The sequence below is a fragment of the Vespa crabro genome, chromosome 6, assembly GCF_910589235.1.
Source record: "Vespa crabro chromosome 6, iyVesCrab1.2, whole genome shotgun sequence".
NCBI lineage: Eukaryota > Metazoa > Arthropoda > Insecta > Hymenoptera > Vespidae > Vespa > Vespa crabro.
This window is the reverse complement of record NC_060960.1, coordinates 5,516,302-5,534,094: the sequence shown is the minus strand read 5'-3', so window position 1 is coordinate 5,534,094 and position 17,793 is coordinate 5,516,302. Positions and strand designations below refer to the sequence as shown.

Here is a 17,793-nt window from a genome sequence, read left to right as displayed (position 1 = left end):
ATTAATAATTTTTTGTGCAGTGGTTTTATTTATTACATTGTTAAGAACGTTTTTTATTTTATATGATTAATGCATTTACAAATATATAATAATATTCATGAAACGATTGTTATAGTATATAATATTTTATATAATGATAAGAAATTTTTTTATTTTTCAGCAATAGATTTTTTATGATTTAAAAAAGTATATACGTTCATATATGTTAAGTCATGTTATCAAATTATACCAATATTGAAGATTAATGAAACTTCAATAATTAAAATTTTCGTTTGCAACAGTACAATTAATATTTGCAAAATCCGTATTTAAAATGAAAGATAAAAGAAAAAGAAAAAAAAGAGAAAAATTTTATCTTCACCAAGGACTTTTTTTACAGGCACAAAAATTGAAACATGAAGTTGTTAGTAACTATCCGCCACCGTCTGGAAGCCGTATGAAAGTGTCCTAATTAGTTTTACAGATGGAATTTGTTTTCCTCGCCCTACTACCGCTCAACGACTTGTTTTTATTGAGTGTAATGTGAAACTCAGCTTCTGACCATATTACGTGGGAGTCTTGGCGCCCGCAAGTACTCGTGTATATTCCTAAGAGTTAAATATACATATTTCGTTGTTCAGATCGTTCATAGTACATACAAAAAATAAGACGATCAACTAATAGATGATTTCAAATAAATCTACACAATTAATCTTGATAACTTTTAATTATATATTTTCATCACGTATTTACTTATTTGATAATAAATTTATATTTTAAAAATTATTTTATGTATACATAAATTTATATATATATATATATAGAGTAAAGTTATATTTTTATTATTGGCCCTATTTGCCAAAAATTCGGCTTTCAAATATTCATGTTCTCTCATGTTATACGATCCTGCGGCCCTGATCCCATGCACGTGTACTTCACATATGTTCCGTTGCAGCGAGGGTCGGGGTGGGGATTGGCGGTAACGCATGAGAGGGGACTTCCATAAACTGGAGGAACTGAAGGAAATTGGAGTAACACTCATTCATAAAGACGTTCTTGCCGCGACTGGATAAGAGTTTAAAAAACGTTCTAATATCATTTCGAAATAAGTATTGAAAACAATGACTACGCGTAAAAAAGAAGAATCAAATAAACAGAGATATCAAGCTAACGCACGTGAAAGAGATAGAACTCACAGGTAAATGTAAGGCTTTAATTAAATATTTTTTCATAATAATAAGTATATAAAACATGGCAATAAATCATTAAAAAATGCTCTGTATATATGTATATATATTTATATACACATATATATATATATATATATATATATAAGTTTAGATTTATTATTAATATATAGTATATATTATTTCATAATGGTATCAGTAACATTACCGATAAAAAACAATCGGTAACGTTTCTTTCAGTGTACAGTATTTTTCAATGATTTTGTGTTAGTATGTGTTCTAGAAAGGTTTTCTCTCTCCTCTGCCTTCTTTGGGACAATTTCAAACTAAAGACTAATTATGTCTTTCAAGGAAAGCTCATGGAGAAGGAAAAAAGATATTCTTTTCTAGCACTATTTATTTGGAATAAAATCATTGAAAAACATTGTCAATAAATACAGGTTCACGATTCAAGAAAAGCAATCTTCACTGTGCAGCGTGAACACAGCTTTCAGCGCATTGAGAACATTGATTCCAACGGAGCCAGCAGATAGAAAATTATCCAAAATAGAGACTCTCAGATTAGCGAGTAGTTACATCAGTCACTTGGGCGCAGTTCTTGTTGTTGGTGCTATGGATCAACCTTGTTTACAACTAGAAGAAAGTGGTCGAGTATACTCAACAAGTGATTGGAGTGATATGCAAGCTAGACCACAAGTTTGCACTTTCTGCCTTGCTATGCATAAAAAATATGTAAGCCAGCAATACTTTTTTCAATATTTTCAATCTTTCAAACGTTTATTATATTAGAAAAGATCCTAATGGCTTCATTTATTTTCAGAATACAAATGGTAATTCAGAAATTCTTTCTGATTATCAAAGTCATAATATGACACCATATATCTTTGTTCCAGGGAATTCTACAAAGTGTATTGATTAAAATTATATATAGATATATATATTAAAGAATATATTTCTTGTAAATTTTGTGTAAATATATATTTTTTTAATAAATTTCTTGCATACAATAGTGATTCTATTACAAGAATCTATAATGGACTGGTATGCATGCTGTATTCATATAATTAATAATTTATGTGATCAAATGTTCAAAAATTTCATACATTTTTATAAGAAGAGAAATAGAAAAAAATATATATCAAATAAATATGACTATTTTGTTGAAGAAAATATAATCTGTTTTAGTAAATGATTTTGATTTATTTATTTATTGTCGGTTTTTTGAAGGGATTTATATGTATTATATGATCTAACATGTTAATATTTATGTATATGTAAGAAATATGTTATAAAACAAAGACTCGTTGCTATTGAAACGGATCATTTGTTTTTCGATAAACATTTAAGCTTCGGCGTCTGATACAACTATGATCAAAACAAAATTAAGAAGAAACATTCTGATCACATTAATAAAAATATTATTCATTTAATATATTTCATTTTGTTATAAACAATTTTTTAATTTAAAAATCGTATAATCTAAGAATTTTTTATTAATTTTGTAGGCAAAATAAGAACAATTTACGATTAAAAGAAGTACAATCATTGTTAACGTAGTAAGGCGGCGAATGTTTCAGTCTTCGAAGTCCAACAATGCAGTGAGGAGGCATATTTTAGTTTTTTCCTCCGTTCTCGTTTCTCGTTTCAATTTCAGTGTTTTTATTCGCTTGTTGATTAGAAAGTATTTGATCTGTAATCATGTTGATATTCGAAGAAAACCACTCTGGAGCGTTTAGGACAAATTAGGTAAGAATTCGATGAAATATTTATTATGATTTACTAGCACATAATGTTCAGAAGTAACCGACTACCGTTGTTATGGCGGAATAGTACCAAATAAACATCTAGATTTTTCTTTTCTATTTAACGCGATTTGTAAGAACAAATGCATCAAATCGTACTTGTTTTTCTTGTAAAAAGTAAACAAATTTTTTATTATCATAAATCGAAGTATTTTAACGTGGAATAATTTTTGACAAGTTTTCTAACCACTCGATTTATAAGTAAGTTATTTTTCTCGGTCTTACTCATTCATGGTTATATTATAAATAAATATACCTAAAATATTACTATATACGATATAAACATAATTATACTATGTATTCTTTTCTTTAATAAGATTGTAAACATATACATATGAGACATCTGAAGGCTATCAATGTAGTAAATTTGTTATAGATATTTATTAAGCATTCGTATAATAATATGTACGTAAATCAGAAATTGACTAGTAAATCTATAATTCGCTTATTGGATAGAAAGCATCGGAAATACAAGTTCTTGGTACTTCTGGCTTACTTTCAATAACACTGATAATATTTGAGTGTTCAGTCGTATGAATCAAGGTATAAAAGACAAAGAGAGGAGGGAAAAGGAAAAGCAAGAAATTCATGTAGAAATAACACTAGAAACGTTAGACATAGAACTAGTCAAAAAAATTGAAATAGAGACGATTTGGCGCGCTTCGCGGCAAGTACGGCTGCCATCTTGTAAAAGTGTCTCTGTAGTGTTTGGAAGTTCAGCGAGAAGGAACAGCAGCTTCGCCGGAGGCTGGAAGTCCTTTCAAAGCGGTCGCAACGCTCCTTGGCAGTCCCTGGGCACCCAGGTGACCCTCGAGCGAGGCCAGGGTACTCAAAAGCTGCTACGACGAAAATTAGCAAAGCCAGCGGACTCACTTTACACGCCCGACTCTCGCGAAGATGGTGAGTGACTTTAAAACGAAGACATTCTTACAACATCCCTTAAAGAATTGTACCACCTTTTGCGCTTCTCCGCACTTCTCCGATTTTTTCCTTTCGGTTTCGAAATAGAAGAGGACATGCGTCTCGGTGAAGCCTTCCTTTAATTTAGGCATCACCTCCCCCTCTTTTTTACGCGCCTTTTAATTACCACCCCCGTACAGGTGGCAATTCGTCCTACGTTCCGTACGGACCGACGTCTTCTCTTGCTTGTCAATATTTTTAGGCAGCTCTCTCGCCGACACCTCGCGTTCAATTGACGGCTGGCTTTGGCCGTGAATATCGTCTACGAACTCGCCTCATCGTCAACGATAACGCGACGCAACGACGGCCTGACAGCGACGCATAACCTGCCTCTCGACGACAGAAAGGGACCCTTCAAAGTCGTACCGGATTATATGCGTCTTTTGTTTTTCTTTCCTAGTTCGCACTTCGTCACCGTCACGATCCAAGCGGAGTCGTTAAAGCGGCTGCTTGAGACGGTCGGGTCACATGCACGTGTCTGAAGGTAGTCGTAAACTGCTGAATACCCGTCCGACAGAATTATCGTGATTTTTCCAAATATTTTTTCCAACTTTCTTTTTCACCTTCCTTTGTGTCAAAATGTATTGTCAAGTTTCGTGCCTATATGATACTCTTTTTTTTTTTTCAAATGGATTAATATATTTTGATCGTTTATCGGCTTTTTATTTCTTTCTTTTTCATTTTTTTATATTTTATATATAATTTCATTTATTGTATCATTGAATAGTCGTGTATTAGATTTAGTCTCGTATATTTTTCAATTCGAAGCATTATTATTTCTGTTTGCGATGTTATTTTCTTATACAATTTCTATTAATTGACAATACTTTTTCAATATAATTTTGTAAATAAAATAATGTTTCTATATCCTTGTTCCATTGTTTAGAGTTCGGCATCAACGGGCGGTACAGAGGAGTCCAGCCCATCTTCTAGCCCTGCTTCAGCCACAAGTCTGACCATGGCAGCTCCAAAGTATGGTACATTGGTACCTAATCGTATATTTGTTGGGGGAATCTCAGCAAGTACAAGTGAGGCAGAACTTGCAGAACTTTTTTCTCAATATGGTACTGTGAAAGCTACGAAAATAATTGCTGATCGTGCTGGAGTTTCAAAAGGCTATGGTTTTGTCACATTTGAAACTGAAGAAGAAGCTAAACGGCTTCAACAAGAGGTTTGTAATACCATTATTTATATTGATTTGTATTTTAAAATAACTTTTGTACGTAAATGTTTATCGATATTTATTAAAAATTTAGATTACAAAGATAAATTTGTGTTAATTACAGCCTGAATGTATTGTCCTAAGAGAGAGAAAACTTAATATAGCTCCTGCAATCAAGAAACAGCCCTTCAACAGATCATTCGATGGTGGTTCTGGTTCACCACCCTCTGTGCCTAGTAGTACTTATTATTATGCGAATGGTTAGTTTATTTATTAATGAAAGTTATAAAAATGTACTTATATTACAAATATCTAATTTTAACATTTTGATGATATATTTACATACATTTACATAGTATACATTTTAAGGTTTTATAAATGTGTTATGCCAATATTGATATGTAATAAAATATTAAAATCTTTTAATTTTATTTAAAAAAAACATATTTATACAGTGTATCAGTGAAAGTATGAGTATTTTGAAAATAAATTGTCTGCACAGGTATGGGTCTTACATACCAGAATGGTATGACATTCTACAATGCAGCGGCACCTGCACCAGGAACTCCTATAGCACCACCAGCAGATCCTGCGACAATTTATCAAGCTACAGGTGTTTTTGGTAAATATTTTTGAGTAAACTTATAAGTTAATATTATATAACTACAATCTTAACCAAATTTTATACAAATTTATATATTACTGATATACACGACAGTAGATATTGTTCAGTATTTCATAATTATTTCTGATTACAGGTCCTCAAGCTACTACTGGTCATCAAACTTTTGCTCCAGTTATGTATCCATGTCCAGCACCATCTTTATACATGCCACAACAGTACCAGTATCCACCCATGCCGGTAAGTAAATTATGATAGACAGTTCTTTAATTCTTTTTTTCGTAATATTAGAATTGGATCCTCCATACATCCTTGCATATTCTCAAAAGACTGTGGGTTCATGTAGCAACCATTATATTAAACGGTATATCGGTTACGGTTTGACAGACAAACGGTTTGATGGGGGAAGCCATACCACCGGCGTTTCTACCCAACCCTCAACAAATGCCTACTTACGTTCTTCTCGACGCTATACAGTATTGAGGTCTAAAGGTACATGGTCTAATGCTAAGTGAATAGCATGCAACATGTTATTTTTGTGCATTCTTTTTATTGTGCCTTCCGCATGGCCTATTGTTGCATGCCCACTTAGAGTTATCACATCATGTTTTAATACTACACCAACAATGTCATACCACTTACGTCAGTATTTATATGCAATTAATCTAATTTTTTATCCTAAAAATATCTATTTGAACAGAAAGATCCTTTCTTCTTCCTATTTTGGAGAGAACTAATATTAATATTTTTATTTAATTATAGAATTAAATATTTCAGTAAAAAGGAAAAAAATTAAGACCAAAAGAATATTTGTATTCATCATTAAAAATGTTCATAATTATTGGACTACCTAAGTACATGTAAATATAATAATAACATATGATATATACTATGCACTATAATGTTTAATTATATGATAATTGATAAATTATTTTCATTATACTGTTTGTTTTCCATTATCATATTTCATTAGATGATCTTATTTATAGAAAAAGTAATTAATTAATAAAAAAATACAGGAGTATAACAAATGTACATATGTACATTTAGTAAATAAAATATATTTTTTGAGTGATGTTCATATAAAACAAGTCAAAAAATATGTAAATATTTTACTACTTGCTTTGTTGTACTTATAACTACTTTATTTGGTAAGAATTTTATTCATGAAAGAATATAACAATAAAATATAGTCACATATTTACTAAAGTGTAAATTCATGACATTGCATACTTCAAGGTAGATTAATAATGTATCATGAACTTCAAGAAAATACTGTATATGTTTATTTCCAATAGTTCAAGTTAGTATATCAAATACTTGAGTTATAGTTCTTGAAATTCTAATAAGTATATATTTTAAATACATATATACATATAATATTTTTAACAATAGTGAACATTCGTAACTATTAAATGTGTTTATGGCTTATACTTATTATTTTTTTCATCTGGTACACATTCATTTATGTACTTACTTTCCTTATTCTACTTTCATATAGCTTCTTAATTCACCTAGCAATGATGTACAAAGTGATATGCAGATTTAAGAAGATCTTCTAAAAGCTGTAAATTTTATGCAATATCTCATTATATTATATATTTGCTTCATATAAGAAATTTGTTTTATTATCTTTTTTGTAAGTTGTAATCTTTAGAAAACAAACAACTAAGCCTAAGATATTTTGTTTGTTTAGTACGAACCATATTACGCAGGAGCAGCTGCTGCTGGAGCTTCACCATATCTATTTACTACCAGCAGTTCGCAGAGCAACACAAGTAGTGGTGGCAATAATAACAACAGTGGCAATAATGGTACAGGAGCAAATAGTCCAGCAACGGGTCCACCGCCAACGCTCCCGTCTCTTCATCCACCACCTCCTGCACACTTTTATGCTCCTGCTGCACCACCACCACATCATCATCCACCAGTGCCCACAGGACCGCCTCCGCCACAAATGGATCATCTTTATTACTCTTTTGCAGCTGGGCCACCTCCACCACCTCCTGCTCATGCACCTATTGGATTGTCTGATCATCAACTACTTGTTTACTCCCCTGATACTTCGTGTCAACAAACTACTACATCAGACAATCAAACTGCTCCGCAAGAGGTAAGTCAACATTTCAATTGCATGTATGTATCCCTGATTAAGTATTTTCATATAGATTTTTAGAAATTCTCTTATTTAATAGATAAGATTTTACTCATTGAATCACGTTAATGATCTTTCTATGGAATTTCATCGAGAAATATCGAAATACGAGAAATTTTCTATCATTTAATTAGTAATCTTCTACCACAAGAGTGTTTAGATCATAAAATATTCATTCTAAATAGTATTCCTACTATTTGTTAACATAAATCATAGGATTCACGTTCGACATCAAGCCACTCGGAGCAACCACATGGTGAATCACAAGCTGCTTCAGGATCAGCTACGCCTCTGGTATCCCTAATGCCTCTAAAATTTCCTATGTCCAGTCGTTACACCAATTACCATCCAATCGCGATACATACTACTAATTTACATAACTCACAAACATGTTTAAATGAAGTAGATGATTGCAGTGCAAATCAAATGCATTGTAGAGCTATAGTTTATCATCCTGTTTACATTCCTCATACACATCCACCACAATTTCACAATACTTCTGGTGGTGCCAGTCTTTTACCAACACCTCCATCAATTTCACAATTTGAGTCAAGTACTAAAACACATCTCAATTCCAGAGATTATACCAAATCAAGTATAACAATAACTCAAAGCAATTATGTTAAATCTCAAAATCATATAGCGGTAATCAATCCAAACACTTTTAGTAAACCTCAAAGTGTAGGAAATTCATTGCCACATAAGTATACTAATGTAGATGGAACTCATAAGTATGCAACCATTGCTATGACATCTTCTCGATTACCAGTTCAATATAGCAAACGAACTGCTGTTTCCAATGTGGGCTCTCCGGCTTGTTTTTTGACACAAAAATCTGGAAATTACACTTCGAGTCAAAATTTAAGCAAGCCTGGTAATTTTGGATCCAATATTAATTTTAATAATCAAACATACAATCCATCTAATAATAGTTCACAGAAGATTGGAAATATGAATATAAATCAAAACTTCGACTACGCGAATGGACGTAAAAATACGAACTATAATACAGATCAATATTTTGACAACACGATCGGATATAAATCAACGAACTATACCTCAGGTAGGAGGAATGCATCGAATAATTATAGAACCACAGGTTCTGTATCTGCTAATCAATTTGACAATTTGAATAGTAGCAGTCAAAGCAATGAATCTTCTACTATGAGTCAAATAGATAGTACCACCTCTTCACAGGGTTTGCAAACAACAGATTCAACAAGTTCAGATAAGCCGGCGAGTCCACCGCCAGCACCATACTCCCCCATGACTCGACCCCTTCCAACTTTATCACCACCCACCCCTCAGGTCCCGTATTATCCACCGGCTCAAAACCGTTATCAACCCTCCCTGCCATCTCAGCACCAGCAGCAACAACAGCAGCAACAATCTGGCCAACGTCGGTATACAGTAGCTCCAACATTGTCTGCAAATAGGAAGACAACTGAAAAATATTCGAGTGCTAATTCGCAAACTATGTTGCGGCAAAGCAAATATAAGGTGAATAGTATAATGCAATCAAGTGGTAAAGTATCCGAAGATAGCTTGGGAGGTGCAGGTGATGCTCCTCCTGCTGTTGGTAGAATGCCTATTACACCACCAGGTACACCCCAAACGCATCCAGCTCATTCTACAGGGGATCAGAATCAGTTGAACGATACATGCCATCAGATACAAGCTCTGACCCTCTAAGAACTTTCTTTCACATCTATGTTTGCTTTCTTATTCATTTGAAATCATATGATCTGAATGTCGGCCAAAAAAATTTGCATGATACTGCATGAGTATGCATTGTTATACAATTTCTCTTGTGATCTCAGTCCTAAATCCAAAAAGTAGACATTCAAACTGTAAATTAAATTCTTCATATATAAAATAAAAACTTTATTAAATTATTAAGCGAGCGAGCGCGTGTGGATATGTGTGCATACATATTAATAAAACAAAACAATATAATACAACAAATATACATACATACATAGATACATAGATACATATATATATATATATATATATATACGTACATACATACATACGCATATAAAAGCATTCAACACATAGATACACAGATGAAAACACAAAATTATTATTAGTATGAGACACATATACACGATATATAATATGTAAATATATACATAAATGTATTTATATGCATGCATACATGCATGTACATCTATGTATATATAACATTTAATATAATATATATATATATATATATATATTGAAGATGACAGATATAATTAGCGTTAAACTCAAAGTCAGTTATAAATTATCTTTTAAAAGAGTCAAATATTAATGATATAAACATTATATCTTAATAGATACTGATATAATTCATCATTTACATCCATATTATGCAGTATTTGACGTTATGCGTGATAGGCTCGACAAACATGAATCTCACGAGCATGGCTAGAGTAGTTAGATGGATAAGCAAAAAAAGATAGAAACAAATAATTGTTATCGTACAAAGATGAGCGATTTGTCATGTGTTCAAAAAGAAAAAACAGAGGGGTAATAGGGAGGCAAATAGAATTCATTTCACAACGGTTGCTCAAGGCACTGCCACATCTGTGTTTCTTTTTCTACCTGAAGTGGTATCGTACTTATAGTTTAATTAGAGTGACCGTGAATGTTCTCACGCCTTTTAAAATAGAGCGGACACAAATTCGTTAATTTTTTTTTCGGTAAATTTCCGCGCAAACATCGTATATTTAGCAGTTAAAAAATATTAAAGTGAAATGCCCTGTGCCCAACGAATAAGATAAAATACTAAAAAAAATAATGAATTAAAAAAATGTGTCGGCTGTGAGCTTCCAAGCAAATAACAATAATTAAATTATTATAATATAAAAAGTTAAATAATATTCTACCTAATTGTTATGAACGTAAATTTCTTTTATCTATAATGAGAAATTTGTTATCTCATATCTCGCATATTATAGCTATTATTATCTATTTAAAAACGTGAACAGGAAATGTTACACCGAAGGTTCGTACGCTGTGATGATATAGAGATATCGCGGCACGTAGAGGAAAAGTTAAAAGACATCAGACTGTATTTAGATGACACATCAAGGCCTAGAGTATGTAGAACTTGTGAGTCGTTACAAAGAAATTAATTTATTAAAAAGCAAGAGTGCCTTCTATTTGTTTTCGTAATTGTATTGTTGAACATTTGTTGCGTTACGTTCCAAGAGCCTCTAATGTTGTTATAAGAAAAAAAAGATGTTTGAAGATTGTTGTTCCTCTATTTATTTATTGATTTATGGGCTGTAAAGTCCAACAACGCTCAGCGAATTTGGAAGTGCGAAAGTATGCTGTTAGGTTGGTATTAGAGAACATTAAAAAAATGAAAAAGAAACAAGAAAAACATACTAAAATGCAACAGCCAAATTGTAGGACCCCTGATGGTCGTACGAATGATTCTAGAAAAAGAGCAGCACATTTCGGCACCTATTTCTATGTATAATACACAGAAGATATCCCAGCAATATACATATGCATATATATATATATACAAAAAAAATATTATAACATACCGAAGGTATTTAAAATAAGTGCGACAAATGCGTATCTTAAGTGTGCGTGTGCGCGAATTTGGACAGGTGGCTGTGACTACTGTGTGCAAGTACAGATTTGTATGTAAGCATTCGTGTGCTAGTGTGTCGGTTCACACACACGCATATTTCATAAATATATATATATATATATACATACATATTAAATATATATACATTATATATATATATATCTCTATGAAAATGGTATGTAAAGTGCAATTCTATGTTGAGTTTGGTACTGATAAGAAATAACGAAAATTATAATTTGATTATTGTTTAGGAGGATCTATGTACTAAAATTTGACGTAGAATAGTACTGATGTGAAATAAAGGATAATATATACTTCGTAAAGTATATAATAAATAAAAAGAATCTAAGCTGTATGCTAGTACAATATGTAGTAAATTACAAGAGTATAAAGGTATTATATGAAACATGTGAAGTATGCATTTAGAGCTGTGGAATGCTACATATTATATGCGTGTTTAAGTTAGAGACAAGTTATTTCAAAATTGCCATGTGTTTGCATGTATATATATTTTTTGTTTCTTTTTTATTGTAAACTTACAATATTCGAAAATATTAAGTGGCCTATTACAGCAAACAATTATTTACATGAATTTTTTGTATAGCAATTTTTCCAAAGCTTAAGTTTATATTATTCGTATTTGATAAGTTAAATTTTCCAATTAGTTTTAAAACATTTGATAATCGCTTTAATTAAAAAATGATTTCAAAAATTAATCGAATGTTTTGAAATTTACTGAATAAATGTTCAAGTTTTTCCAATATACATACAATATTTTCAACTTACATTTCGGTGTTACATCGTTAATGGTGCATTCCATAACTCATAAAAGTATACTCTGTGAGAAAGAAATTTATGTATTAATATAACATAAATTATACACAAAATGACATATAGGTTGTATCAAAAAATTCTGTAAGATTTAAGGACTCTATTATAATAATAATAATAATAATAATAATAATAATAATAATAATAATAATAATAATAATAATAATAATAATAATAATAATAATATTAATAATATTAATAATATTAATAATAATATTAATAATAATATTAATAATAATAATAATAATAATAATTATAATAAATATAATAATAAAATAATAATTATAATAATAATAATAATAATAATAATAATAATAATAATAATAATAATAATAATAATAATAAATATTAATAATTATAATAAAATATATTACATATAAGAAATGCATATATTTAAAACAAAATATTAGTATATATTAATAAAGTCATCTGTGCATGAATACATAGCTGGAGAAAACTAGTAAGGACAAATAGACTCAAGTAATTGTAAATTTCTCCTGCAAATAAAGAATAATATAATCTCATCGAAAACGTAAAATATACAATGCTCTAATATAAATGGTATTTTTTTAACCGGTCTTTCTTCCCACGTTTATTTAATAATATATAACTAATGCATATAAGTTTTTATAATATATAGAATTTTCTTTTTTTTCCAAATATTTAAACTACTATATTTTAAAAAAGGTAAATTGAGTAGACTATGCATTTTTATAAATAAAATGTATTTCACTTTTTCTTTTACAATATGAAATATATGAAAATCATAAAATAATTAAATCAAACATTTGATTATTATTTCATATAAAAAATTCGAAGTAATAAAAAGCTAGTAATAACTTACATATAGATCACAATGTTTAGTATATTTATGAATATCTTTTCTCTAATAATGGAACTTTTTATAAATGGCACGACCTCTTATTTTAATGTCGAAACAAGTGCCCCATAAAAGAAGCTTTCTATAAATAGTTGATAGATAATATTCCTTTAATATTATTTATTACATATTTTTTTTCAATAGTACGTTTGTTACTTGCTATTACAATAGTTATATGTAAAGTTTTAAAATCGGCAGTATGATAAGAATATTTTTATCAATATAATCTTAATATTCGTAAATAATACAAATTTATTACGTTATATATTGTTTCAGTCACAAAACGTAAAGTCACTTACGTTTGCTACTATCAACGTGACTGTTTGTATGTGTATGTGGTATGTGTATATATATATACACATATATATATGTTTTGTTATGGAATAAGTAAGTTCTAAATTTAATTCTGGTTTCTTTAAACAATAGATAGAAATATTACTTAAAAATGTTTGAAGTATTAATCAAACATATGATATATGAATATGAAAATCTAATCATCAAATAAAATTTCAGTAAAATTTATAATTCTGTAGTCATATGAGATGTTAATGCTTGTACGCGGCTTGCATTACAACTTTTACATAACACATGATCATCTAAAGGATAACAGCCACGACCTTCTGAATCAGAAGATAATACTAAACCACAATCTTCACATTTGTAACATTGAATATGAAAACTACGATCCAGAGCAACAACGCGTACCGTTTCATCTTGGCCAGGTTCCGGCATGATGGGTAATTTACACACACAACAACGAGGTGCAAATTTTCTGTAAAAATTTTAATATCTTTAGCAACATTGTAACAAAATAAAAAGAAAAAATTTATTTATACTTATAATTAACTTACTTGTGGAAACATTGAATACAATGTATCTGATTTGTAGCATCTACTGTAAAAGGTATACCATCCAAACTTTGTCCACAAACTACACATGTGAAGCAAGATGGATGATAAGGTTTCCCAGTAGCTCTTAATATTCTATCAAGTATTGGCCTAGTACATACGCAACATTTTTCCAAAGTGTTTAAGTAATCTTCTTCGCAATACGGTTTACCTTCCAATGAATAGAAAGGTTTACCCTGTAGGTTGACTTTACAGACATAACAACAAAAACAATTTATGTGAAAGACTTTATCCATTGCAGAACAACCTGTACCCTCTCCTTCGACTTTACATCCACACTGTGCACAAATACCATATATATCACTTTCTTCGCTATTATCTGACATTCCTTGAACCAACAAATCAGTTAAAACATCAACCTATAAACATACATTAATTGTTCACTTAAAAGCAATGTCAAGTATATGTAATTGTGTAAAAAACCCTATTAGTTTCTAAACTTACCTCTTTCACAGGAGACACTTTTCCTTGTGGCTGAGTTGAAGTAGCAGATCCATATCCAGAATACATTGAATAATTACAAGATAGTTGAGATGGCGGTCTAGGATTAATAGGTTCGTATATAGACTCATATGTTGAGCTAGATTGAGAACTTGGACCATAAATGTCATTTGGATAATTTCCAGCAGGAAAATCAGTTTGATAAGTTGCACGTCTCAATTCGCTATAACTGGAAGAGACAGGACTAGGTGGTGGTGGCAATTCTTCAGGGGGTGGAGGGAATGAATTTCCTGGAATGCAAGCAACATATTCTGAAGGCTCAGGAGGTGGCGGTAAATCATCTGAAAAAACACATTATTTTACAATTGCATACTTTTCATTAAAAACTAAATACATATTATTAATTTTACCACTGGTATGAGTAGACGGAAGATTACTGTAAGTATTCTCTGATTTTGGGTTCCATTGTATATTACTGTAAATGATATCTTTCTCTGTTTTTTTTGGTGCAGGAACAGAAATAGGTGCTGGAGATTCAACATTACTATATACCGCACTATTTGTAGCTCTATCATTACGATCTTCCACTGGCACTTGAGGAGCTGGTAAATTTCCAACATTTGAATAATAATTTTTCTCATCATATCCATATTTAGGTTCAAACTTTTCCTTTGTTTGATGTACATAGAAATTTTCATTGTTTTGATACAATTTCACAGTCTCTTTTCCATTAGTCAATGTAGGTATGTTAAAATCATTCTTTTCCATATTCATTGATACATATGGAGAAGGTGAATTCATGTATAAGTTTGTAGATTTTTCATTTGTTCCAGCATTATTGAGTACAGTGCTATATGATGGCGTCGGTGCTGCCTTTATTGAATAACTTTGTGGTATCTATCAAAAAGCATTAAGGGCAATTTGTAAGAAAATAATATTGATTATAAATATGTAAATGTAGCATCATAGATTATGACATTTTACCATTGGTTGTCCCAAGTCAAGACGGCGTATAAATAATCATATATTAATATCATATCATTTCCTATGATAAAAAAAATATTATACTGACCTGAGGTTGACATTTTTTTGGTTTTGGTGGTACAGCAGGGCCAACTTTCTTTCCAGATTTAACCATTTTGATTGTATTATCGCCATGATTGATTTGCAAGTTTGCAATATGTTGCTCTAAATTATTAACATTAGACATTTTTCTGTAATAGTAGAATAAAATAGACAAAGATTATAAATATATATTGCGAAAAGAAATATGCTGGTGAAAAAAGAAAATCTCTTAATATGATATATTCAAATTAATAATTTTTATAATACATATATATATATATATATATATATATATATATATATATATATACGCGGAATACACAAAAATTTAATATTTCTATAAGACTGTTTGGCTAGTAAAAATGTATTCAAATAATTAGGAAAATATTATACTTATTAGTATAATTAATAACTGTCTCTAGCATAGTTTTTACATTATTACAAAAAAGCAGTTGACCTTTTAAATATGAGATCAAATTTTTAGAGGTACTCGATTTGAAAAGCGTAATATTTCGATTCGTATGGTATTGAATTTGTTATCAGAGAAAATTATCTTTAATACTACTTTAGATTTATCTGCTAAAAGTATATTCCAAGTGGGATCATACCACTATGGAGCTTGTACCACTGAAGAAAAATGTCAACTTACCCGGTGAGTCAAAAATGTATATTTAAAAAAGAATTTAGACCAATGTTAACACTAAGTTGGAAAATATTCTATCGTTTGTAAAATTCGTCGTTGCACTATGATCACTTATATCGAACGGCTGATTCACACTTCCTTATCATGTAACCTTAGAAATTCCTTTCCAATGATTCTTATATTACCCAAAATTCAAAACTCGTGTGGCTCTGCTTGTACCACACCCAAGGCCGATTGTGTTGTTAGCCGCCTGTGTACTAGAGATATTTGGCCGCCTCTTTTAATGCGGATCGGATCGCAAGTAGCTTCATTTTAAACTTCCAATCTTATTTTTTTTACGTTTTATGTACTTTTATTGTTTTAATTTTTTTTTTGTGGGTCTATTGACATATTTCTACGAGAGTTCCATATAATTGACAAGATTAAATGAAATTTCATACAAATATTTGATATATTTATTTTAATTTTATTTGTTAAAATATCCCCGTCCTAGGGATTTGACCATTTGCGTGCATGCATGCACGCACTGCACACCCCTGTATACATCGTTAAAAAGTTCTCTCGTGGATATCGAGAAAGAACTTCATTAAAAGAACATTAGACTCATCGAGAAATTGACTGTTACTTAAAATTAGAGATACCTGATAAATTTCGATAGGTCAAAAATATTCGACTCATTTATTTTTTCTTTTATCTCCATGGGACATAGATTTTCTTTTATATTCTTTTGTATCGCGGATATGAGGAACGTACAAGGATCAATATCTCAAACAATATTGTGGAACTAGAAACGTTGATTGAATGTGGGATAAAGAAAGATTACGTATATAGTTTTGATATGCGATAGGGAAAAAAATCGAATGGAAAAAAAACCAAGACGTTGATTTTCTTTCGAGTACTACAGACTTTCGTGACTTATGAAAGATATCAAAAATAATTTATAACAAAGATAGATAACTTCAACGTCGCAGGTCATATTTTCTTCACAATCAATCAATTTGTTTCCATATTATTTATGTAAATTCACTAGCTACCTCATCAATCGAGTACATAGTTATAAATAGACAGAAACAAAAGCTATGCAGGCATGGCAACGTCAAATGAAGGAAAATTTTTCTCTAATTTTACCAGAACAAGCAAATTAGGATCGAGGAATGCATATGATCTATTAGTTGCCACCGCTTGCTCATCGCTGATCTACAATGATCTCTGATCTACTGAAATTCATTGTTTAATAAAATCTGATTCAATAAAACTAGAACGTTCATTTACATTGTTTATTTCTGCAGTTTGTTCTTTTTCTTCAAACAATCGGAAAAATTATATCTGAATAATTTTTTTTTTTGTTTTTTTTTTTTTTTTTTTTTTTTTCGAAAATTGTATTAACTTGATTAAACATACACAGGCCTGCGAATTGAATAATTGATATATAAATTACTTTCTGACAGTACAATGTACCGGCAAGTTGGTAATATAAGACACGTATTGATAATAAAACATCAATAAAACATTTTGTAATAAGTAAAAACAATACCTATCGAGGGTAATATAATATATACGGAAATA

General features: G+C 30.4%; 3 protein-coding genes across 20 annotated transcripts; 2 read left to right on the top strand and 1 right to left on the bottom strand.

Annotated features, from left to right (window-relative positions):
* Positions 1-115: 115 nt before the first annotated feature.
* Positions 116-3,549, top strand: LOC124425268 (basic helix-loop-helix transcription factor scleraxis-like). 3 transcript variants are annotated; one of them, XM_046965468.1, is made up of 3 exons: positions 116-1,183; positions 1,607-1,898; positions 1,987-3,549. In XM_046965468.1, coding segments are annotated over exons 1-3 (393 nt in total). In that variant the 5' UTR covers positions 116-1,181; the 3' UTR covers positions 2,086-3,549. The 3 variants fall into 3 exon arrangements, with proteins under 3 accessions (XP_046821424.1, XP_046821423.1, XP_046821422.1); XM_046965467.1 differs by having other exon boundaries at positions 117-1,177; positions 1,643-1,898; XM_046965466.1 differs by having other exon boundaries at positions 120-1,177.
* LOC124425263 (atrophin-1-like) lies at positions 2,742-15,487 on the top strand. 10 transcript variants are annotated; one of them, XR_006942462.1, is made up of 12 exons: positions 3,471-3,868; positions 4,815-5,099; positions 5,215-5,350; positions 5,593-5,712; positions 5,849-5,952; positions 7,409-7,825; positions 8,084-9,367; positions 14,534-14,632; positions 14,705-14,851; positions 14,945-14,957; positions 15,032-15,124; positions 15,353-15,487. XR_006942462.1 is itself a non-coding variant. In XM_046965448.1 (8 exons), the coding sequence occupies exons 2-8, from the start codon at positions 3,866-3,868 to the stop codon at positions 9,557-9,559; spliced, it is 2,541 nt and encodes an 846-aa protein (XP_046821404.1). In that variant the 5' UTR covers positions 2,742-2,912; positions 3,674-3,865; the 3' UTR covers positions 9,560-11,387. The 10 variants fall into 10 exon arrangements, 4 of the variants coding, with proteins under 4 accessions (XP_046821404.1, XP_046821407.1, XP_046821405.1 ...); XR_006942460.1 differs by having other exon boundaries at positions 15,335-15,487; XR_006942461.1 differs by having other exon boundaries at positions 14,705-14,957; positions 15,335-15,487.
* On the bottom strand, positions 12,999-17,507 carry LOC124425266 (lipoma-preferred partner homolog). 7 transcript variants are annotated; one of them, XM_046965459.1, is made up of 6 exons: positions 16,042-17,507; positions 15,592-15,733; positions 14,930-15,416; positions 14,523-14,860; positions 14,022-14,437; positions 12,999-13,942 (listed from the first exon to the last, which is right to left on the bottom strand). In XM_046965459.1, the coding sequence occupies exons 2-6, from the start codon at positions 15,727-15,729 to the stop codon at positions 13,690-13,692; spliced, it is 1,632 nt and encodes a 543-aa protein (XP_046821415.1). In that variant the 5' UTR covers positions 15,730-15,733; positions 16,042-17,507; the 3' UTR covers positions 12,999-13,689. The 7 variants fall into 7 exon arrangements, with proteins under 7 accessions (XP_046821415.1, XP_046821416.1, XP_046821417.1 ...); XM_046965460.1 differs by having other exon boundaries at positions 16,150-17,507; XM_046965461.1 differs by having other exon boundaries at positions 14,930-15,392; positions 16,234-17,507.
* Between the last annotated feature and the right edge of the window lie 286 nt (positions 17,508-17,793).